The sequence below is a fragment of the Agelaius tricolor genome, unplaced genomic scaffold (assembly GCF_023055355.1).
Source record: "Agelaius tricolor isolate 1412-34295 unplaced genomic scaffold, bAgeTri1.0.p SCAF_16, whole genome shotgun sequence".
Taxonomy (NCBI): Eukaryota; Metazoa; Chordata; class Aves; order Passeriformes; family Icteridae; genus Agelaius; species Agelaius tricolor.
The window spans coordinates 656963-681246 of record NW_027269276.1 but is presented as its reverse complement, the minus strand read 5'-3'; the positions used below and the strand labels follow the sequence as shown (position 1 = coordinate 681246).

The window sequence follows — 24284 nt, the reverse complement described above, 5'->3', positions numbered from 1 at the left end:
GGCGCGCCCGGCCGGGGGAGGGGGCCGGGCCGGGGCAGGCCGGGAAGGAGGGAACGGGGCCTGGCGCGGCGGCGGCGGCGCCGGAGCCGGCGGGAGCGGGGCCGGCAGCGGCACGGAGAGCAGCGCCCGCGGTGCCTCGGCGGAGGAAGCACGGCTGCCCCGGTGTCCTCCGCCGGGCCGCGCCGGGAGGTGAGCGGAGAAAGGGGAGCTCTGAGGGGACCGCGGGGCGCGAGCGGGGCGGGGGGCGAGCGGCGGCGAGTCCCGGCCCTGCCCGCGGCCCCCGGCCCTGCCCGCGGCCCCCGGCCCTGCCCGCGGCCCCCGGCCCTTCCGGCGCTCCCCAGGAGCAGCAGCGGCAGCGCCGGGCAGCACTCGCCGCGGGCGGACGGACGGACGGACGGACGGACGGACGGACGGACGAACAGACGGGCGGGCAGCGCGGCCCCGGCCCCGGCTCCGGCCGCTCTCGCCCCGCGCTCCCCTGGGCACCGCCGGGCGCTCCCCGCTCCCGGCCCGGCCCTGCTGGCTCGCCCTCCGTCCCATTCCCCAAGCGTAGGGCAGCGCTGGCTTGCGGTTTCGGTTGCTGTTTTAAGTCGCCTGTGGAGTGTGTTGTGAAGTTTTATTTCCGCTTTCTCTTTTTTTTTTCTAGGCAGCCTCTTTGTGTGGGAAATGCTGAGGATGCTGCGTGCTTTACTATTTGAAGGGCTTAATGAAGCAGCTTGGCCATCTCTTGCAGTACAGCAGCATGTAGTGAGGTTATATTTCTCATCTCAATGCTACTGAAGTTGGAAATCTTTAAGTTTGCTCTTGATGATCACTTTTACTTACCAGTCTTTGTAACAGAAATCAGTTCTCAGGTTCCCCTGTGTTATGACAGGATAACATCTCAAGGTACTGCCCAGAGTGGAAGGTTTTTACAGGAGCATCTCTCTGGCATCCTCGAATTTAGCAGTGAAGAAACTTACAGGGGTGTTGTGTTTCCTGGTACCTGTGGACTCCCTGCTTAGCTTTTGAACGTGGATCAGATTATAGAAGTCCCAGCTCTCTAGTCACCTAAAATATTCATTGGCTTGTTAAAGAGAAGTACATCTGCTGCTGTGAAGCCAAGATTTGGTTTAGAATTCTGTCACAGGACTCTACTGGTCTGTCTTTAACAGAAGATGCTATAAAGCTAATTTTACCATAGAAAAGAGGTTGTAGGAAGGCAGTGGAAACTCATTCAGAACAGGGAACATATTTCTTTAGAGCATTCCAGTATTTCTTGTGAATATTTTGTGAATGATCAGCTGTGAAAAAGGTTCGTTTGGGCATGTTAGAGCCTCATTAAGATGGTTTGGCAGTCCCTGAGGAGGAACCTGTATGGCAGGATAACTGTGTGATGTCTCACACTGTTACCCCAAAAGGACAGTCACTGATACTTAGAAAGTGGGAGTTTTGGGAAATGGTGGGTGGAAATACTCTCTCAAGCCATGTAATTAAAATGAAACAAGCGGCCAGAGGAGCTGATCCAGCAAGATTCAAAGCAAGCAGGTATTTGTGTGAGCACCAGCATGGCCAAAAACACTCTGACAAGAGATCAAACGTTGACTCAGGGTTCAAACTGATCTTTATGGCAAAGAGAACTGCCCTTTTCTGTGTAACAGGATATCAAAATTTGCTTTTCACAGTGCCTTGTGCTCTCCTCGAGTTCCTTGGTGCTGAATTAGGGAGAAGGGGCTGGACTGGCAGGAAAGGGGATGTGGAAAATCGTCTTGCTGATGGTGTTGCTGTGCAGGGAGGAGTTCAGAGGTCCCCCTGCTGTACCCTGCTCCCCACGGAGCACAGCCTCAGCCCCATGTGGGCAGTGTCAAAACCCTGTGCTGGCACACACAGCTCAGAACGTGGGTTTGGGCCAAAGAAGAGGCTGAGCTGGCAGCAGTGGGCCTCCCCTGGCTGGAGGGTCTGGGCTCCTGAGACCTTTGAGGAGCATGTTTGCTTCACTTCACAGAGACTGAAGGGGAAATGTGCACTTGTCAGACCACTGCCCATTCCTGCACTGGGATCCCGACTGCTCCTGGAAGACATTAGGATTTAGGATCGGGGTTTAGGATTTCCTGCCAGCTCTGTCCTGTTAGCTCTGTGGTTATACACCATGTAAACTGACGTGCTCCAAAGTGAGCTCCCTGATGCTGCAGAGCTCATGTGGGGAGCGTTTTTGTAGCATCTGCAGCTCAGGACTGGGTGGGGTTTATTCCAGTTCCACTTTCAGTTTAACTTCAGCATCTGGCACTTGTCAGCAAATTCAGGAGTCTTCCTTGGGTTTCTATGTTACTACTGCCCATTTCCAGTGTTTGCTGTCCCTGTTGCCTTTCTGAAGGGATCAGTTCCCTCAGATAGCTGACCAGAGTTGAGAGAAGCAGCTCCCAGGCTGTGCTGCTGCTCCATCCCAGCAGTCTGGGAGCCAATCTGGCTGTCCAGGAGGAGCTCCAGACTCGCTCTTCTCACTGCAGACACTCCAGCTGACAGCACCAGGGATTCATCTGCTCCCAAAGCCTGCAGAAACACGGGAATGAGCCTTGTGTTTGATCTGGCACAGTGCAGCACTGGAGAGTGGCATGAGACATTCCTCCAGGGATGGAAATGCACAGCCACCAGCAGTCAAACCTGGTTTTGGGAAGTTGAACTGTAGATTATCCATCCCAGTAATTCCAGTGTGGCTACACAGGGTTTCATATAGGTTGAGGAATTGGAGTATTATGGTTTCTATATTGGCATAAAAATGTTCAGGCATAAATATCATTACTCTGTTTCTGGCTGGCTTGAAAATTCCACTGCACTCTCATAAATAGGGAGAGATGGCCCTGGTTGGTTTTGTGGGTTTGTTTTCCTGTTTTATTTTAACTGCAGAAATCTGGTGTCAGTGCTGGAGCCAGCTGGAACAGCAGGACACTGCTCCTCCTTATAAAGTGCCTAATGTCACATTTTCTAGTTCATTGCAGCAAGATTTGATCCTATCCTTTTGGTCAGCCTCCTCAAGGAAGGGTCCCAGGTTACTGAAAGCTCCGTGTATCTCCTGGAGCAGGGAGTGCAGCTGGCAGATTTATGGCATGTGGAAATGCTCCTTAATAGGGATAAAGGAGAAAGTTTTCAGACAGAGAATTTCTTCAGAGATGTGTGTGTACAAGGAAATGGGTCCTGTTGAGAGCTCAGGACCTCCAAACCACCACATGAATGAGCATCATTCAGTCCATTGTGCAAACTGTAAACAGGCAGAAAATAGATTTATAGAGAAGAAAACCTTTTGTACTTTCTGCATGTACTACTGCAGAACACTCACTCACCAGCTCTTCTGTCCTGCAGGCTTTGGATTTCCCACTGTTGCTGGGTTTGCATATATGGAAATGTAAAATGGTAACATTTAATAAAATCCACAAACCATTATCTCATGTTTGTTTGTTTGTTTCTTGTCACTTCAAAGTATCTTCAGCTCTTCATGGCTATTAAAATGCTGAAAAATATGAGGGTTTGTTTCATCCAGAACTGGGTTTGACCTTTTGGCAAGATCCTGCCCATCAGTTTGGTTTTCCTCATTTTGAAATGGAAATGGGTTCACCAGTGATTGGTTGTTTTTGTGGGATCCATGTGACTTCGGGAAAGCTTTGGCAGAGTCTGTTTGCTGAAAACCTCCAAAACTGGGCAGCTTGGACTGGCTGGAGTAACTGGAGTTGTTTCTCTGGCTGTTGGGTGGAGGTGCCTGCATTTCTGACACTGCCTGAACTCATCCCTCAGCCTTGGCACTGGAACCTCAGCTCCCTGCTGTCTGAAATGCATTTTTGTCACGTGGATCCCAAGGGATTTGGAACTGGAGCCTCAGACCCAGCGCTGGGTGTGCTGCTGGAGCTACCTGGGCGTGCTGGTTAAAACGTGGGCTGGCTTTGTTGGGTTTCTGCTGCGGGGCTGGAATGTGAGAGCCAGTTTGATTCCAGTCTCGCTGGTGCTGAGGGAAGCAGCTGCTCGGGATCTGTCAGCGTTGTCTGTGCTGCCATTGCCATGGCAACGGGAGCCGGCTCCACACAAACGGCACAAGGATGTCGGAACAGCATTTCAAAACAAACCCGAGCTGGTTTGTGCTCAGAGCCCGGGGGGCGCTGCGCAGCCCGGCTGCATCTCCTGCTTGGAGAGGTGCTCCAGACCCCTCATATCTTGGTGGCCTCCTGGACCCTCACCAGTAGCCCCCTTGTCTTTCCTGAGCTGGGGAGCCCAGGACTGAACACAATGCTCCAGGTGTGGCTGCACAAGGGTGAAGTAGAGTAATCACTTGGACAGAAAGAGGAAAAAAAGAGAAAACATGGAATGCAAGAAAAGAAAAGGCAGAGAAGGAGGAACATGGAGCAACCCACCTTCAGCACGGGAGCCCAACAGGGATGGTCCTGGTGATGGGCAGGGAAGGGAAAAGCAGCTGAAGCTGTGAGTACAGAATGGTCTCATGTCAACATTTCAGAAGCAGCTCTCTATTTAGAGGTCTCCCCAAGCTGTGCCATGTGATGTGCACTACTTTGGAGAATGTGGGGTTCAGCTGGAACCGGGACACAGCCTTGAGCTGGAGTTCCACTTTTTAAATGCAGAAACTGGGGGGATTTTTTTTTTGCCATTGACACTTGAAGTAATAATAAACTGTCTTAAAAACCCATAACAAAATTGTACAAGCATTGAACTTTATTTAAGAGGTTCACTGAGCTGGCAAGGAGCAAACCTGACCCATTACTTCAGCCCAGCACCAGAGCACAGGGATGAGGTTCAATCACCCTCACCAGGGCCATCAACCCGTGTCCACAGGAGCCCTTGGGAGAGCAGGGGGGACAATCCCCTTCATTCCCACCACTGCAGAGCAATGGAATCATCCCCATCAATTCTGAAAGTGAATACAGAATACAGAAAAGGGTCTGACTTACAGATCTGATGGAGGAAACCAAACCGTGGGATGTGCTGGGTGCCCAGGATCAGGGCAGCCAACTGGACATGAACTGGAGTGGCTAGAGCTGGGATGGACACTCTGGGACAGCACAGCAGCACCCACAGCGTGTTTACCTGGGCACAGGCTGGTCCTTCCATCGAGGGGCTGACACAGCTGCTGGACATGTGTCTCACTGACACACTTACCCTCTTTAACACAAAGATTTCCTACAAGCTGCAAATTATTTATATCACCTTTTAAATCGAGCTATTAGTTGCACAGCTTTTTTGGGATGTATCGAATTATTCAAGTCCTACTACAGATTTACAGCTCTAGCTATGAGATGTGGTCACTGCACAGGAGTTCAGTGGGATGCAGTGCTGGGTCGCAGTGAGGAGGGAGCAGTTACTGAACCATTCAGTTCCCAGTCCCTCTGACATTCCATTCTCACTGCTGTACAAGCCCAGCACTCGGGAGCAGCAGCTCTGCCACACAGGTGGGACTGTAGAAAAGGAGTTCTTGGCTGTACATGGCTTCCACAGTGGCTTTGTTACATCAGGTACAAACTGTACAAGTTCTCTGGGTTCCAAGTGTTCTAAGTGGCAGAAACAGTTCAGCCTGTGTTTATAGACTGGGTTTAAGTGTAGAGATTATTACAGGTAAGGACCAGGCTGAGTAACCAGCTCCATGTGACAGCAAAGATGTGGGTTTAATACAACCTGCAACAGTACAAATATGTACATATGTACAGAGGGGGTCCTCTCCTCCTGCTGCTGAGCACTCTCGGCACTTGATCCTCAGCTTCCCTGGAAGCAAGAAACACTGGAGTGAAACAGGTCCAGTTTTGCAGCACCTCAGGTTCCTGGGTTGAGCTCTCTGTGCCCGGGGCCTACAGGACCCCCTCGCTGAGGCGGGACTTGCTGTAGTCCCCCAGGTCGTTCTGCAGGTCTCGCTCCTCATCATCTGCAATTACAGATTGCAATTAGATCACAACTGAAATGCTCGCATCAGATCTGATTGGTATCACTGAAAAAATACTGAAGTGCAGTTCCCAGGACATGGTGCCAAAGGGCACAGCCCTGAGCTGGCCAGGGCTGGTGGCAGGATGTGTCCAGCCCAGCTGTGAGTGCTGCAGGGGATCTCTGTCTGCAGGGCAGCCCTGCCTCACAGGCTGCCTGAGTGCAGACACTGCAGACTGTCACACCAGCTGCTGGCTTTGAGACTGCCTTATCAAGCTCTCAAACTCCCCCACTAAAACCCAGCTCCTGCTCCAAGTCCCATGCCCAGAGCTGACACCGTTCACAGAGGGTGGGAACCTCAGGGACTAGCACAGGGAAGTCACTGGGACCCCTTCTTCACCAAGGGCCTCCTTCCCTCAAAAAGTGAAAAACCCTAAAACTTCCATTTGCTCCAACTAATAAGCTTTTCCTGCACCTCAGAGCTATTCCTTTCTACCAGGAAAGACTGTTGTTCACAGCAAAGGAAATCCAAGCTGAGCTCCCCCAGCTCTACCTGGAGCTCTCCACACCTTCACAGCCAGCACCCCGGGAGCCAGGCAGGGGCCTGAGGTGCTGCTCCAGCAGCAAAAGGCTGGAGTTCCCCTGCATGACACGGGTTTGTTCCACAAGGAAGTGCCACCACAGCACCTGGATGCCCTGGAGTTACCCCCCCTCCACCATCCAGCCATCACTAACAGACATTTTAGAAGCTGCCACCTTCAAACATCCCCTTGCCCTTCAGCAGGTGCCTGAGGGCAGGAACCAGGCTGGGTGCTGCCCTGCCCCAAGGAACATCCCCCAAACTGGCAATTTCCCCTGGATAATTTCAATCTAAGCCTGCACATTCCTGGAGGCAAGAGAAACCACGTGGAATCCAGTGGCTTTGCAGCACATGCCACAGGCTTTGTTCAGCCTGATGCAGACCCGGGTGACGTTTACCTGACAGCTTTCAGACAGAAATTCTCGTTCCTTTTTTCCCCTCCCTAAACAAATATAACCACCCTCCCTTCAACCCCCCCATTCTGCCCTCTCCTGCCCTGCAGACAAATCAGTATAAAGCCTGAAGCAGCCACTTTTTCTGGAATACTGTCCCTGGAAGCTCCACCAGCCACACTCAAATCACAGCTCAGGCCAACATGACAAGTTAGTAAGGAACAACAGAACAAAGCTTGGGAAATGTGGCTTGAGAAAGTAACACATCTGTTCAGACCATCTGCAGGAAGAAGCTTCCAGAAGTCACCCTTTAACCCTAGCTCTTAATCCAGTCTGTCTATACAGAGACAAAGAAGGGTTCATCAGCAGCAGGACCTTCCCCAAGTTCAAATTCCAAGCCACCAGAGCAGGGACCTTGCAGGGACCCCACCTGGAAGGGAAATGATTTGATGGGGTCACTGTCAGTCAGAGCTCTGTTTTTCCAAACACCCCTCACACTGCAAGTTACACAAGCCCAGTCTCTGGGGTTTAACATGTTCCCACCACCTAGAGCTGTATCATGCCCACCCTTTCCAAAGAGGCACTGGGGAATGCTGCCCTTGTCAGTGCTGCTGTTCATGGTACCCCTGCTGCCTGAGCCACCAGCTCCCCCCTGGAGACCCCACAGGCAGGTACTCACACTGATGGAGCAGCACAGAGCTCTGTGGGATGGGGACAGGGACAGAGTGCTGCATCCCTGCCCCTACGGTCTGGCTCTGCTCCCAGGGAACAAGGGACAGGACAAGAGGAAACGGCCTCAGGCTGTGCCAGGGGAGGGTCAGGTTGGATATTGGGAACATTTCTTCACAGCAAGGGCTGTCCAGAGCACCTACACTGGGCGAGGCAGATGGCACCACCAGCACAGACTCAGCTGCACTCACAACCTCCACAGGTGAAGCCCAGGTCAGGAACTACTGCAGCGAGGAGCTGGGCAGGACGCACTGAGGGCTCAGGGACACACAGGAGACCCTGCACTGCCTGCCCACAGCAGCCCTACACCATCAGGGGCATGGCTCCCATGGCCCCAGCACCGACAGGAAGGAGCCACAGGAAGGGACACCTGCTACTGGACCAGGCTGCTCTGCATGCCCCTGTGCCTGTGAGCTGCCAGCCCAGGGACCACCTGCCAGAGGGGCAGGTGTGACACACAAACCCCTGCAAGTCCTGAGCACAAGGGGCACACAGCAGCCTGCAGCTGGGGCAGCAGCACTGCAGTCCATTAATAAGTTAATCAATTGCCACAGGTCCTGGTCCATCCTATTCCTTCACTTGTGCATGAGTTTCAAACTGCCAGCCCAGCCCAGCCTGCTGACACTGCACTTAGCTGCATGCTCGCACAGTCAGCTGCTTTCTACTGGCTTTGCCCATTCATTTTGCCTAGATGCCAGTTAAATACAGTGCCTGAAAAACCTCCAGCCAAAAAATAACTTATATAACTTATGAGGGTCAAAATCAGGGGGGCTGTAGGATTTTTGTCCCATTTCCTATTTTTCCCCCCTCTTTATTTCACATTTCCATTTAACTGGAAATACTCTCTATGTTTACTCAACATTGTCGCCCTACAGACATGCAGGCCTGTCCCAAATATCCCCCAAGAGCTGGATGGAGAAGGCAGACAAGGCAGGCAGAGGCAAGCAAGGGAGGCGATGCAGGAGCTGCATGCAGGACAGGGAATGGCCATGCACACACAGGTGTTAGGCAGCACTGGATCAGGAGCTCCAAGGTGGGTTAGCAGAACACCACAAGCCTGTTGAATCTGTGTATAATGCACAAAAGTGACACCTGGAATCACCACCTGAGGCCTCACTGCACACCAGCTCCAGGCAGGTGTGACAAGAGCAGGAGTTGAACCACTTCATTCCTCTATTTGACAATTTAGCAATGCCAAGGCCCAAAGCCCTCCCAGCCAGGGGCAGAGCTGGGGGTTTGGGTAAAACCATGTCTGGAATTTAGAGTCTTGCTTTTCCTAGCAGGAGCTATAGACAACTGCAGTAAGGTGCCAAAACCCTCACTCTCAAGACTTGCATTGTTGCTGTCCCACAGAGAGCGAGACCAAATTTCAAGCTTGTTGACCTGTCTGAGCAATTTGTGATCAGCTAAACCAGAGAGGCTTTACACAAATTCAACAAGTAGCTCAGCATGGATTTATCACAATGGGATGGAGGTAAGGCCCAAGCTCACCTTGGACGTCTTCTTCTCCACCATCACCATCCTCTTCCTCATTGTAAGCCAGCTCGGCCTGTTTGTCTGCCTCATACTCACCCACGTTCCCATCATCCCCATTATAATCTGCCAGTTTAGAACCCTGCTGCGGGTCCACAGGGGATTCATTCTCATCAAAGAACCGGCCTGTGGAGTAGGAAAGGAGTGAGTCAGCAGCAGAGAGGAAAGAAACAGGGAGATCCTACACGAGAGCAGATTGCAGGTGGAGGCAGCTGGGGTCTGTGGTAGATCCAGCTGGAGAGAAGGGGGGAGAAGGGAGAGGGCTGGGGCAGGGCTTGAACAAGGCTGGTGGAGCACCTCTGTGCAGGTGACACCTCCATGTCACCCTCGTGACACCTGACTGTCCCACACTCCTCTCTCCACGGGAAGGGCTGAGGGAGCGCCCAAACGGCTCCACCTTGCATTGCCCACAGGCACCAACACAAGAATCCTCAAAAAGCACAAGAGCTCTCACTCTTGGAAGGGTCAGTATCTAGTTTGCTGAGGTCTGGCATCTTGCACACCCTGGAGCCAGCCAACGTTGCCCTGGTGCCCTGCAGAGGGTGCCCTGTGGCACGGGAGGGAGCCCAGCACAGGCCTGCCCTCGCTGCTCAGCTTGCAAACTCTAGCTGGCTTCACACTCTGCCTCCCTAGCAAGCTGTAACCGTTTCCAAAATGCCCCAAATCCAGTATTTTCATCTCCCAAAAAAAAACTAAGTGGTTCTGGAAATACGGAACGAGCAGGCAATCAGCCAGGCACACGGCGAGAGATTACTGGTGTGATGTCAGCTCAGAGCTGGTGTTTAATGGGATACTGGGAGATCTCCTCCAGCACACTGCTGGAGGGAAGCAGCTCTGAGTCTGCAGAGGTCACTGGCCTGGAAGACTCTGTGTAAATGGGAAAAATGGGATTAAAGTGTGATACAATTCTTACACACTGGGCACCAAGGCTGCCAGGGCAGGTGATGATTCCCAGCGCAAGCAACTAATGGAGAAGTAAAACTGGGGAATGATTTCAACATCAGGATTAAAAATGGACAGATGTAGAAGAAAAATTATTCCCTAAAACAATGTGTATATAAAAACCAGGACAGAAGCAGTACCATCCTGCTTCTCTGTATGGGGGAAAAGCAGCAGAATCACACCTAGCAGAGCTCAAACATACTGGAGCACCACTTTCAGGTATTTTCATAAAACAAGCAAGAAAAACACCCACGATCTGTTTAGAAATCCAAAGTTCCATACATTATTCATTGCCTGCTCATGTCTAATGGAGTGATCCTGTTGGTATTTTTGACACTGCATTATATACAAAACCCAGGTAGGACAGTGGGATTTGCACATGTTAAACCCTAACTGAGCCATGGAAGACAAGGGCATGTACTCAAGTTCCAGCAAAACCAGCCTGGGGGTAGCCAGAGACACTGTGACAAACAAGCACTGAATGAATTGAAGTTGACAGAAGGAAAGGTTGAAGTTGATGAAGAGATCCCAGGAAATGCAGCAGGCCCACAAAGGCTATGGACTGAGCTCAGGGAGCACAGCCAGTCTGGTGAACCCTTCCAGTGCCACTCCTGCCATGGCAGGGACACCTCCCACTGCCCCAGGCTGCTCCAAGCCCCATCCAACCTGGCCTTGGACACTTCCCGAGATCCAGGGGCAGCCAAGCTGCTCTGGGAATTCTATCCCAGCCCCTGTCACCCTAAGAGGGAACAATCCCTTCCCAACATCCCTTCCATCCCTGCCCTCTGGCAGTGGGAGCCATTCCCTGTGTCCTGTCCCTCCATGCCTTATCCCAGTCCCTCTCCAGCTCTCCTGGAGCCCCTTTAGGCACTCTAAGGTCTCCCCAGGCTCTTCTCTCCTCCAGGCTGACCAGTCCCACTCTGCACCCTCTGTTTCACAGCCCTCAGTCACCAACACCAGCCAGGCATCTGCCCACAGTGGGAGCTGCAGAGCTGGGCCACAGCTTGGCTCCTCCATACCAGGGGTGAGTGTGTCACCAATGGACCTCTCTAAACAGCCACTGACCATCAGGACAGACCCTTACACAAACCTGGATTAGCTATTTCCTTCCATGATAAGTGTCTCCCTCATTGCAGCATTAAAACCTACAACCAGAGTTATTCCAAAGAGAAGAGACTAAGTGGGGACAATTCCTGACTCCCAAGTACCCCCTCAGAGCCTACAATGGAGACATTTCCTTCCCAGCTCCAAATACCCCCATCATTTAATCTGTGACAAGGAAAGAGAGACAGTCCATGAACAAACCCAACCACTGAAACGAGAAGCTGTCACTGCAGAAGTTTCTTCCAGAAGCTGCTTTGATAAAATAAGGAGCCTTGCAGGATACACAGAGTGGAAGCCAGGCCTGCCCAGGTTCTGTGATAATTTGTAATACACTTGTCCCTGCTCCATCACAAAGTTCTATGAGTGATATTAAAACAACCAAAGTTTTCTCAGTTTTGACTGAATTCCTACAATATTGTCCAAAAAGTGTACTGAAGTTAAGTAATAAAGTGAGTAACTCAGCATCCTGCATGTATCAAAGTTCTGACTTAAACCAATTTATCTATGCAGTAATTTCCAAAAATATCTTAAATTCCAATAAGGAAATAATTTTTTAAAATAGCTGAATGTACATGTGAAAAATAACACATTAAAGCCTATCTTTTACCCAGGAACACATTATATTCCTTCTCAGACTCCCTCTCTGAAGCCACCCTCTGCAGTGGTCCCCATTTTCCAGACAGGTACTTACACAGATAAAAAATGAAGGGAATTTTTTAATATATGGAAGTGTGTGATATTGGCCAACTTACTTTGCTTAATCTTCTGCAAGTCACTAACTCGGCTCTTTGGGATTTTTATCTGGTCTGGCTCAGCCTTGTGCTCTTTCTGGGTTTCCACATTTTCTTCAAAATTCAAGTGCTGGAGAGAATTTGGAGGGATCTGCTTGGCAATGTCAGCATTTCCATCACTGTCACTGGGCAAACCTACAAGGTTGAAATGGGAAGTTACACTCAGAACTTTAGCAGGACAGGACTGGAACAAGCCACCTGCAGTGCAGGCATCACCTGATATTCATTCTCTGACCTTAAAGTGACTGGATCAAGCACTGAGCTTATTTTCTTTGGGTTTGTCTCTCTTCTAACTGCAATTCCTCCACACCCTTTCACTGCAGGACTTCCAAGTTCTCACATCCTAAACCTTCCCCATGTCACCCTCAAGTGAGCTGTTCCCAGGGACAGGAGGACATTGAGTAGGGGACAGGATCATCTGATTGTGGCTACCAAGAGATCAACAACCAACCCCTGAGGGCGTGGTGCAGCCCTAATTAGTACCCTAAGGGGAACCCTCATTTCAATTACTCTGTCCACTGGAGGAATCTTGAAGCACTTATCTTTGAAACTTCTAACTCTAATTTAGCTATGATTGGTCCAAAGGCTCAGAAATTATTGGTTTGGAGGATACAAGAAGAGATCATACAATAGCAGCCAAGTACCTCAGCCAGGTGAAAACACAGGCTTGGATCCTGCAGAAATTTATCCTTGGTTCTCTTCTTGTTACCAAAATATTGTCCCATCACCTGCTAACAGGAATTTTACCTGGTGCCAGGTTTGGAGCATGGGGCTGTTCGGTTGGAAGATTGCTAACAGACTGATGAGCTTCACTTTTAGGAGCTGAGATAAGTGGCCTCTTTAAAGCTAAAACAGAACACAGGGACAAAAGCATTAATGTGAAACAAACACACGATTTACCTGGTCTTGCTCTAACAATCCTGTAAGCTTCTATTTTTTTATAATTTTCTTAATGAAAATATAAAAGGTAAGATTTCAGGAGGGGCATTATCCAAAACATTCCATTTTGAGAATTCAAACCTCTAAGGCACAGTAGAAATGATCTGATTTTACACCCCACTTGAATTTTATTACCACAGAGAGATTTTAAAAGCCTGCACTCACTGTGAACCACATGGTGTTCACACACAACATCTACATCACCAAGACCCAAATGTGAAAGAATGAAGAGTATTTCTCCTAACCAGTGGGAGTATCTTCAGCTTTAGCAGGGTCATTATCTTCTATTTCAGGCATGCCTGCATCTCCTCCTGGCTTGATTTTCTCTGCAAGACAAGAAAAGGATATTCTGCCTTACTAACCCTTCAGTCTGAACTGTGAATTTCCCTCTTGTGGAAGGCTCTAATTTAGAACAATCACTGCAGCTAATCAATATACCTGAGCCAAACAATTCCTCCTTCTGCTTCAGAGAAACGCACAGTCTGGAGGCTGGCAAAGGCTGCAACCCAAGTGGCCCATTCTCTATCACAAATGCCCAAAAAAGGAAATACCTTTGCCATTTGCAACATGTTCTGAAGGCTCCTCATTCTTCACTATGTCTTTATCTTCCACCTCTGCAACAGTCTCAGGTATTGCCTGGTCACCATTGCTGGGGCTGACTGCAGTGTCTTTACTAGACTGAACTTTTTGTGTGGCCTGTTAGAAAAAATAAGGAGACAACATTAAACACTTCCCTGGAGATTACAAAATAAACATGCTCAAATTCAAGGTTACTTTGGGTCAGCAAAACTGCATTTATGAATTTAGTGATCACCAAAGCAAAGAGCAGAGCACTCTATGCACATAGCTGGACCCTGGAAACACAACTGGACAGAAAATGTTCATCACAGCATAGCTGCAGGACATTTCCACTGCCATACACAGGTGTTAAGCACAACAAAACCAGGTTAAGGTAAGCCTTAAGCCTCAGGTCAGAGCCTTGAAACAATTCTAGACTGTAAGAGAAGATGTGACAAACTTGCTCTCAGTCTGCCCTATTATTTGAGATGTTTATAGATGAAGTAAGGAGACAAAATTTTAAGCATCTGTTTGCAGGAAAGAGGCCCAACTTCTACTGGCAGCCTGCTTGATGTAATCACACCCTTGATACCATTCCAGTACCATCACAATTTGCATCACATTAGCACCTCAGGCCTCGGCAGAGCTCAGGCTCCCTCCGCAGTAACCTGGGTAAGGCTGTGAGAGCACAGACCCCACCCTGGAGAGCTGAACAGAGAGATCCACGTTACAGGCAACAACTGAAATCCTCTGCAATGACATCATGGAGCAAGGCTGGAGCACAGCAAAGAATTTGGCCTCAGCTTCCAGCTCAGCCCAGTGGGTGAGACAGTAGGCAGATTTCTTACACTAACACCCACTTAGAGCTGCTCAGGGGGATACTGAACGCAAAGTTAGGGCAGAAATGTCCCAGGCCTCCACATCTCTGAGGCAAACAGCAGGCTCTGGGCTCTTCTCATTCAACACAAACTTTTTTGGCATTACCTTTTGTTCCCGAGCAATTTGGTCCATTAATTTCTTGATGTTCTCTTCATGCTGCAGTCTCATTTCCTTGATCTGCTGCCCACACTGCAGGCTTGAGGAGAAACACACCGTTAGTTACACTTCATTTGTTGGATCTGCTCTCCCACAAATAAAATAAGGGGGAAAATAAGAAGTGGCACAAAAAGCCAAACCTGAGCTATAACTAGAATAGTCTGTCCAAGAAGCCTGGTCCTGGCATGTATATGGAGTGGGAATGGACTGAATACAGTAAGAAAGCAGAGCTGGAAAAAAGTAGGCACAGAGCCGAGAAAACAGTAAAATAAAGAGAATGGCCTTGAATATACTTCCTCCAGAAGCTGGAATGCAACCAAAAGGTCAAGCTGCACAGTTAATCTGTCCACAAATATTCATTCCGCTGGGAAAGCAACGTGTCTCTCCTGGCTGTCAACAGAGAAGGTGCATGAGTGCCACTATCAGTTACTGCTCCCAACTCAAATAACACCATCTGAATACACAGCCAGCTGCCCCAACTTCCCCAGCAAGCCACAACATCAGCCCAATCACCAAAACTCCCATGTCCCACAAACTCTGAGCGTAGCACAGAACTTTATGTGTGTAAAAGTTTCAAACACTTTCTCAAGAGTTAAGTCTTCCTTACTTTTCAAAGCAGAAGCATTTGTTCTCCCTGTTTCTCTATCATCAACTGAAAGGGCTGAAGTCAACTTAAAATTTTAATCTACACAAGGTGCGTTCAGCTTCAGCTGCAACAAATGAAACTACACTGCTAGAAAGGCAGCAATTAACAACGCTGGTGACACAGGACTTGTCCTTTAGACTCCTTCATGTGTTAATGAACCAAATCTCCATGTTATAAAAAATACATTGACTTAAAAATGCAGAACGATTCCACTAAGTCAAGATTCTCCTTAGCTCCTATCTCAGGCTGGGGAAAGGACTACATCACAAAGAACTTGAAAGTCAAACAGTCAGCTCAGTCATGTCTGATGATTAGCAGACACAAGATTAATTAGCACTTTTTAGTAAAAGCAGGTTCCCCTCACGCACACCAGTCTGCAGCTCCCAACACTCCTGAGGACATACCTGTCATACTCCAGCCTCCTTGTCAGGTAGGTGTTGTTCTTCTTGTACTCGTGCAGCTGATCTTCCTGGCGGATGAACTCCTGCCGTAACTCCGCCAGTTGCTCTGGGCCAAAAGAGCAAAACCAGCATGAATACAGAAAGATAAGAAAAAATGCCCCGTGGCAGATAGCAGTTCCAATATTGCTAAGTAAGTAAGAAATTGCTCAAGTTTCATGTCTAGACATACGTCAAAGATTCTTAAACCAATGTGAAGAAGATGCCACTTTACTCATGTATGCCAGATGGCAGCATGAATTAGAGACAAATTCTTCTGATACTATGCCAATCTCCCTAAGTGTTTCTGCACCTTTGCATTCAGAAACCTTGCACAACACTATTTCCTTTATCTGCTGAAAATGTCCATAATTTCCTGAATGGCTCTGTCACTCTGAGTAACACAGAAGTGCTGCCAAGTTGCTCCAGGCAGGATGCTCAAACACTGTTTGTGGCAGTGAGTGTACAAAAGGAGGCACCTTTCTGCTACCTGTAAAGCCAACACGAATTTCCTGTCTTCACAACTGCTCCAGAAGTTCTCCCTGCTCCTCAGGCTACGAATAATGAAGCTCCCTACTATTTTAAGCTGCAGCTACATGGATACAGGCAGAGCCCATGTGTGTTGTGTGCAGGCATGTTCAGATGTGATCACGTTCTGGCTCTCTCTGAAGTGCTCTGAATACAGCAACACCCCAGGCATTATAATCATGTCTGTACACAACTGCAGAGATGTGTCCTGGACCTTTTCTAACCTAGCATAACCATCACAGTCTTTCTGATCAAACTCTGCTAAACTGCATGTTTGGCCATGAAAATGGTTCTACTGTCTTGTAACCCAGCAGTGCCAGAACACACATCCTTTCTGCAGCAAGGTGAGAGCCAGCTCTGCACTTACCCACACCAGGTAACAAACACAATGAGATCTCACATTATGAGAAATGTGAAATTACGAGTTCCAGCATCACCAGATCCTTCATTTATACTGCATTCTGCAGCACCTGGGCAGTTAAAATGCACAACTTCAGCCTGCCAAATGAGTTTGGCCATGAATCCCTCACCCTTTAGCCGATGTATGTCTGCCATCTGATACGAGATGTTGTTCTGCAGCTTCATCTGGAAGAAAGAAAAGGATTAATAAATACATGTGACCAGCAGGCTGGGAAGGGTTTGGGCTGGGAAGACTCAGGTGTGTCTGTTTGCTTGGTGAAGCAACGTATGGACAGGATTATCAGAGTGACGTGCACAAAGTTCCTGTAAATCCAAGAAATGTGTATTTAGTGAGTGTAAGTGACATCACCAAACTAAACACTGTGTTCAGGCTTTGCTAACAAAGGCTTAAATTTTAATTCCAGAACATATTTATATCAAAAAAAACTAGATTGTCTCAACTAAAATAAACATGCTGCATCCTGATATTGCAAGAGGGACAGTAAACAGCCAATGTCAAAGCACAGGTGGATAAAAATAAATACAGCATCAACAGCAAAACCAATTGTTACCTAAGATATATGATATAATAGAACTGTTATATTTAAATAGCTCTTTTATATGCTGCTATCTAACATCCTAACACATTTTATTTTGAGAGAGAATCTCACACCAGTAAACAACAACAGCTTTTAATTTGGCATTTTTAGTAAGGAAAAAAATAGTTACAATAAGTAAGAAATACACGTACACACAGCCCTGAAGTAAAGATGTTTTGTTTTGTCATTACATAAAGACAAAACCCAGCAGGAACGAAGAGAAAGATTAATGTGTGGAATATTCTGAGAAAGCAGGTAAAAATCCCTGCCTGCCCTCAGGCATTTCGGGTGCTGTGGCTGTTTTTCTTGCAATTTCACAGTGGTACAAAGGGTAACTGCAGGAAGGTGCTGAGCAGGGCTGTCATGCGTGGGTGACAAGGTCAGCATCACCTCTGGGAACAGCACACTGCAGTGCCAGCACAGCCCCTTGGCCAGGACATGGTGGGACAGACATGGGGACACAGCAGGACACGGGGCCTGTTTCGGTTCCCCCCTCAGTCCCTGAAGTGTCTGTGTCAGTCACCTCCGTTTCCTGTCAAAACACCCCAAAACACCCCTGCCCTGTCTTTAGCACTTCCTCCCTGCACCCTTCCCTTTTATCAAATTCTTCGTTCTTTAAAGGCATTTCCCATTGTGGTTTTGTTGTCACAAAAGCACTCTGAGCAGGCTGATGCCTTTGTCCTGTGTGGGTGCCCTCCAGCCATGCAGGAACTGCAGCGATGGTGCTCTCCTGCAGCACAGCGTGAACATCCCACAGCTCTGGGCACACAGCAGAGCCTCCAAGGGCAGCTGAGCTTTTGTGCCAGCCTGCAGGATCCTGGCTGACCCTGCCACACCCCTGGAGCACAGACAAACCCTGACCCGCGCCCAAAACAAAAGCCAAGGGGGTTCTAGGGCCTGGAGGGGCACCACCGCAGCTCCCGCCTGTGACAGGACAAAGCACTGCTTCACCCAAGGCTTTTCCCAAAAAAGAAAGCAAGCAGAACTGGACAATTCTAGGGACAGAGCAGAAAAACCAGTAAATAAACAAAATGGCCTTGAACATATTTCTTGCAAACCCTGGAACATAACTGAAAAGTCCAGCTCCACAGTTAATCTGTCAGCATTTATTAATTCCACCAGGAATGTGATCTTTAGGTAACCTGAGCCCTCTGACCACAGCGCTCTGAAAGACGGACAAAATTACTGCCCAAAGGGACACTGAAGGAGCCTCCTGGCATGTCAGAGCCACGTTTGCCTCATGCTCTGCCCACCGAGGCACTCAAGGCCCCCTTACAGGATGCACAAAGCAACATCTCATCAGCGCCAGCCTGGGTAGGACTTGCAGAGCTTCACTTCAAATGCACAACTGGCCCTGCAGTGGGGACACGCAGGAAAGCAGAACACACGAGTCACCCCCAGGCCTCTCCATCCACTGGGCACCCACTGTGCCAGCTCCCCCTCCAACAGGGGGCAGGGGAGCAGCTACACCCAGTGATTTGTTGTGTGAATGAGCAAGGATCTCCCCCTCTTGCAAAACTACAGGCAATAATCACATTTTCCTGTATTCCACTCTAATGCAGCTGTTTCCCAGAACCCAATAAATCTGTGAACAAAGGAGATCCTGGGAAGTAGCAGGGTCTATTTTCAGAGCCTCATCTATGAGAATCCCTCACACACAAACCCTTCCCACTGGCTCTTGCTTATCCCATAACCATGTGCCTGGCTGGGGGAGGGCTGCTGTCTGTGAGCAGGAGCTGCATGGGAATGTGCAGCACTTTTATCACACAATCTTTCCTTTTGGTGATTTTGAGTTTCAGAGAGAAGTGACAGAATTTATATCCAAACCAGCTCAGCTGACAGCAAATGTCCCTCATCTGAAGGACAGAAAAGGAGGAAGCTTTTTTATGATTCATGGGATCTGTTCCACCTACACATGCAAAACCCACGATCCATGAGCCGTGGCGCAGGTCCAGCTCTTCCTTGGCCCCATCCTCCTTTGGTCTAGACCTGTTTGTATTGCTGAGCTGTCAGGGGCTCCTCGGGGCCTTTCCAAGCACTTGGGATGGAGAAAATAAACCCTCTGCAGCCCAGTGAGCCCTGCACAGGAAAAAAACCCACCAGAAATCCTATGCATGGTCATGTGGCAATCCTCCAGTGAATCCTGAGTTGTGAATCTTGCGGTGTAACAACTCCACATTGCTGCTGTCAAGCTACAGCTTTGCAAACTGGAGAGTTACCAAGTTTTGGCAACAAAGAGCAGACCCAGCTGCTGCTGGGGATGTTTGACTAAACAGCTCATCCCAAGCATTTCTGGGCAGCAGGTAAGGGCAGGGCAGTGCTGCACAGCTGGCACGGCCAGCAGCAGGCAGGGAATGAGAGGTGCTCCATGCACTAGGCGCCTGGCACCTGGAAGCTCTCCACCACGCACTGCTGCCAGTCCCAAGGCAGCATGCTCACAGCAAATGGATGTGCTGAGCTATGGAAAAACCCCAAACCCACCAGCGTGCTGCCAAAAGCCCATGGAATGCCCAGGGAGCTGATGCTACCCGAGCATGCAGCACCTGCCCAAACTCCACGGTAGGCATTAGCCCTGCTTGCCTCTCACAGGGCGCTTCAAAAGAGACCTCCTTGCTTGTTCCAGGTCCAACAGACCCTCAGGAGCTCACCACAGGAGGGGAGAATTCCCAAGAATTCATGTTTTCCCGTTTCTTTTTAAACACAAGACACTGGGTCACACTCCCATATTTGCTCCCAAAAGCAAACAACACCCTGGTGCAGTGTGATGGGCTCGTTCCACAAGCAGGGGACAGAGGGGAGAGCCAGGGGTTTGGCCTTGACTCCAGAAATCCCTGAGCCAAGAGCAGGCTGCTGCAGAAACTGGAGTTGCCTCAGCACTGGGAAAGGCGCTTGATTTATGTGACCACAAGGCAAAGAACCTCAGCTGAGGACAAAGGAGCACAAAGCACAACTGACACAGAGACTCTTCAAATGAGTTTTCCTTAAAATGAGCCTGAATTTGTTGTGATCACTTGATACCAATGCTGGGGTTTTATTTCAACTCCTGCATTTCACAAACGGACTAAGATCACAGGTAATGAGCAGTTGGGTCAGACAGACTTGCCAAATTCTATTCTGAGAGGAAAAACATTATTATTCAAGACTTTTGTGGTCAGACACTTTATATCTACTACTGCTTCCTTGTGACAGACTTTCATTCTCTAAAGCAAAGCTTTACTCTCTACTCTCACAGAAGCAGTAGTCCTCAAAAAAAAAAGTAATTTAAAGGGTTTTAGGAAAAAATAAACATTGTTGCCACTGAGAAAAGACAGTGGCTTACATGGGAGGAAAAAAGGCCAATGACTGGTTTTTGATAAAATCCTGCTCCTCTGGCCTCTTAGGGCACTCTGAACATTTTGAACAACAGAGAGAGGATGTTCAAAAGCTACGAGCTCACACGGCCTTACCCGGCAGCTTCTGGAACAAAGGAGGAAGACTCCCGGCACACGCTGCAGGCAATTAACACTAAATTTGATTTGGCAGGTTTACGGGGCAGGTTCCTCTGGCTCTGCCCTGTGCAGTGTCACACTCAGAGCGTCCAAAGCCCAGGCAGATGTCGGGGAGCAGCAGAGGGTGGGCAGGCAGGGGCAGCCAGCAGCAGCTGCTCATGGCCCGTGGCTCCAACAGCCAGTGCTGCACCGCCCAGCTCAGGCCTGCACCTCCTGCCCCGGTGCCCTACAGGATCACAGAATTCCAAAATAACAATAACACCAATTCCTTGCATTAAAGCACCCCTTGTCGTGCAGCCCAGTAACTGATCCCAGAATCCCTGAGGCTGGAAAGGCCCTCCCAGACCATCCAGCCCAACTTGTGCCCGATCCCCACCTTGTCACTGCCCAGAGCACATCCAGGAATTCCCTGCACACCTCCAGGGATGGGGACTCCAAACCTCCCTGGGCAGTTCCAGAGCTTGACCATTCCTTCCAGGAAGAAATCCTTCCTGAACTGTGCCTGACAGCTTACCTGAATCCTGCCAGGGCAGTTTTACACCCACAGGCAGAGACACTAACACACCAAACAAGCTGACTGCCCTTTTGCAGACAGAAGGGAAAGTATCTTGGCTAAACCCCAACTGCTTTGGAATCACTGAATCACTGAGGCTGGAAAACACCTTTAAGATCATGGAGTCCATGTCATATCCAAACGGAATTTTCACTGCAATCTAAGGAAAAATAAAAATTAAAAATATGCTTGCTGAACAGCCAAAGGGCTTAGTTTTAATGGTTCAGTAGGAAACATTAATACAAACTTAATCAGTTTGAGGGAGTCTAACTCTTGAGTGCGATGTGTACATATTTGGCTTTTTCTGTGACAACTCAATGCATTTTCTGAGGCTGTTCGTCCAATGTGCAATAAGAAAGGGCCAGAAAAACAAACCTAGCCAGCAATAACCCTGGAGAGTGTGGCATTTCCATAAATCCCACTGTGAGAACAGTGTTCAATGAGCAGAGAGGTGACCTGCATGCAAATACACCCCACACGCCCCCTGAGCAGGACTTGTGTGCTGAGCCCCGTGAACTTCCCTGTTCAGGACGGTTATGAAAGCACAACAGTGAAAGTTGAACCATTCACTCATCTTCCACAACAAAAGAAATCCCCAGGCCACCCCCACTGAACGGGCCAGCTGAATTTTCAATGAGCTTGGCTTCTCCAAGCCAAGGAAAATGACACGTTAGTCAGCAGCAGGCTTGTTTGGTTTTTTTTTTTTCTCAAGTACACGCTGGCAGCATAAAAATCAGAGTGTGCTGTACCAGGCATTCCAAGAGGCAAGCTCAGGGTGCTACTGAACACCAGACTGATTTCATTTCCCTTGAAACTGTATGTAGTTTTTGCGTCTGGTTTCTTGAATGATCACAAAAGATCAAATATTCTCAGCAGAGACAGAAAGCTAAAAAAACAATAAGTAAATTTGAAACAGCCGTCTGGAAACGAGCGATCTCTCGGGATTTTCATTGTTCACAGGACATGTCCAGCTCTTTTGGGGGACGTTTTCATTAAACAGAGAGCGCTGCAGCTGTCCCAGCAGCACCAAACCTGAGCCTCGGGGCTCGGGTCACTGCCGGGCTGCAGAGGCTGCGGGGACACCCTGGGCAAGCGAGGACCGACAGCGCCCCGGGCTGAGCCGCCCCGCAGGGCACCGGGACCCCTCGCCGCCCCCTGCCCTTACCTTGCCGTCCTCGCAGCGCTTCACCTGGCCGTCCCTGGCCTGCAGCTGGCTGCTCAGGTGGCTGTAGTCCGCCTCCTTCTGCTCCAGCTGCTTCCTGTGCGAGTCCACCTTGCCCAGCAGGTCCGAGTTGCGCCGCTCCAGGCGGCCCCGCGCCACCTCGGTGCGCTGGGCCTGGCTCTGCAGCTCGGCCAGCTCCTCCCGCAGCAGGGCCTGCCGCGACGCCGCGTTCCAGCAGTGGAAGGCGAGCACGGCGATCACGGCCAGCAGCCCCACGAGCACCAGCGAGGGCAGGCGGCCGCCCCGGCGGTTCGCCCCGAACCCCACCATGGGGGAGGCCGCGGGCGGGGGCTTCGGGCGAAGCGGGGAAGGCGCTCAGGGGGCCTGAGCGTGCGGGGGATGTGAGGGGAAGGGGATACCCTGAGGGGGGAAGAGGGAATGACCGGGGCGAACTGGGGGGTCCGCGGGGAGGGGGGTGAGGTGGGGGGGGTGAAGAAGGGAAGAGGCCCTGAGGGCAGCGGGCTCGGGGAGCTGGGAGAGAAGGGCGGGAGGGAAGAGCCCGAGGGGAGCGGGCGGTGGCCGGCAGGGCTGTGCCGGTGCCGGTACAGCCGAGCCGCCGCCGCCACCGGGCCGTGCGGGAGCGACCGGCCGAGCCGCCACCGCGGCGCCCCGCCCGCCGCCCGCCCCTTGCGGCTCTCGCGAGAGGAGCCCGAGGAGCGCTCGCGAGAGCCGGGCCCCGCCTGCCCTGAGGCGGCGTGTGCCAGGCGGCACGGGTGGGAGGGCGGTATGGCAGGGGCGTGCTAAAGGACATTAAAAAACTCCCCCCTTTCCGCCAGTGTCACACAGTGCCGTGCGCGGAGAAACGCTAAAGGACATTAAAAACCTGCCCGTGTCACACCGTGCCGTGCGCGGGGAAACGCTTCACAGTCACAGCCCCAGTGTCCAACCCGGCCTTGGGCACTGCCAGCGGTCCAGGGGCAGCCCCGGCTGCTCTGGGCACCTGTGCCAGGGCCTGCCCACCCTCCCCGGGAACAATCCCTGCCCAGAGTCCCATCCATCCCTGCCCTCCGGCAGTGGGAAGCCTTTCCGTCTTGTCCTGTCCCTCCATCCCTTGTCCCCAGTCCCTCTCCAGCTCTCCTGGAGCCCCTTTAGGCCCTGGAAGGGCTCTGAGGTCTCCGGACCCTTCTGCAGGTGAGCATCCCCAGCTCTCCCGGCCTGGCTCCAGGGCAGGGCACACTGCGGCAGGAACGTCTCGGGCTTCTCAGCCCCACATGAGAGGCGTTTCCTGAGGATCGAGGTGTGTCCTCACTCCACCCCGAGTGGACCATTTGTTTTATTAGAAACACTCAGATAACGCATGTACTTCGGGGCAGATTCTCTCACACCCCGTTAATATCACAGTGCCGCTGGTTTTCACAAGGGAAAATGGGACAGAGCTGGGTTGGAACATAGACCTTGAAATATACAGAGCAGGAGATCTTTCTCCTTTTAAGCGCCTTTATTAAAGATCACCTCGGGTGGGGAGAACCGAGGGCTTGCACTCTCACCGCCGCTGCTTCCAGGAATGGCACGGAGGAAGAGAAAAAGCGCAGCTTTGCCGCTGCTCTGCGGGCAAACGACGAATTTCGCCCCCTTCCCCACCAAAGTCCCCCTTTTTCGGTTTGACTTTCGAGCTCCTGTGTCCAGCCGACATCTTTGAGTTTAGGGTGAGGCATAAAAAGGGTATTAGCGGATACTGGATTCTGTTCCTCACCTCTAGACAACATTTTAATCTCTCAATTCCGTGTTGGCTCATTGTTTTTAGAGTTTTTTGCTAGGTTTGGTGAGGGGCCTCTTCATTTGCATGCCAGCCCCGATGTCCCCTCCTCTTCACCGTCTGGGTGCCATCCTCCAGGAAGCGGCAGGGTGCCACTCGACAAAAAAGGGGAATTCCCAACCATCAACAACAGGTGGTTAACGAAAACGACAGGTGATTACAAC

General features: G+C 50.4%; 1 protein-coding gene and 1 long non-coding RNA gene across 3 annotated transcripts; one reads left to right on the top strand and one right to left on the bottom strand.

Annotated features, from left to right (window-relative positions):
• Positions 1 to 6: 6 nt before the first annotated feature.
• Positions 7 to 3417, top strand: LOC139596681 (uncharacterized). The gene is made up of 2 exons (XR_011681403.1): positions 7 to 189; positions 647 to 3417. It is a non-coding gene; the product is annotated as an uncharacterized lncRNA (long non-coding RNA).
• A 1257-nt stretch (positions 3418 to 4674) lies between these two features.
• On the bottom strand, positions 4675 to 23008 carry GOLM2 (golgi membrane protein 2). 2 transcript variants are annotated; one of them, XM_071441088.1, is made up of 10 exons: positions 22308 to 23007; positions 16634 to 16688; positions 15543 to 15645; positions 14442 to 14532; positions 13451 to 13595; positions 13145 to 13225; positions 12708 to 12806; positions 11922 to 12095; positions 9082 to 9249; positions 4675 to 5893 (listed from the first exon to the last, which is right to left on the bottom strand). In XM_071441088.1, exons 1-10 carry the CDS (start codon positions 22632 to 22634, stop codon positions 5820 to 5822), a joined length of 1317 nt encoding a protein of 438 aa, XP_071297189.1. In that variant the 5' UTR covers positions 22635 to 23007; the 3' UTR covers positions 4675 to 5819. The 2 variants fall into 2 exon arrangements, with proteins under 2 accessions (XP_071297189.1, XP_071297191.1); XM_071441090.1 differs by lacking the exon at positions 9082 to 9249 and having other exon boundaries at positions 22308 to 23008.
• Between the last annotated feature and the right edge of the window lie 1276 nt (positions 23009 to 24284).

Bases quoted from the DNA above. Each gene is read 5' to 3' on its own strand.
- GOLM2 (XM_071441088.1), bottom strand. From the start codon at position 22,634: ATGGTGGGGTTCGGGGCGAACCGCCGGGGCGGCCGCCTGCCCTCGCTG. The intron at 15,646-16,633 runs GTGAGGGATTCA...CTTTTGGCCCAG, and splicing joins AGACATACATCGGCTAAAGG to AGCAACTGGCGGAGTTACGG. The intron at 14,533-15,542 runs GTATGTCCTCAG...TTTCTCCTCAAG, and splicing joins AGGAGGCTGGAGTATGACAG to CCTGCAGTGTGGGCAGCAGA.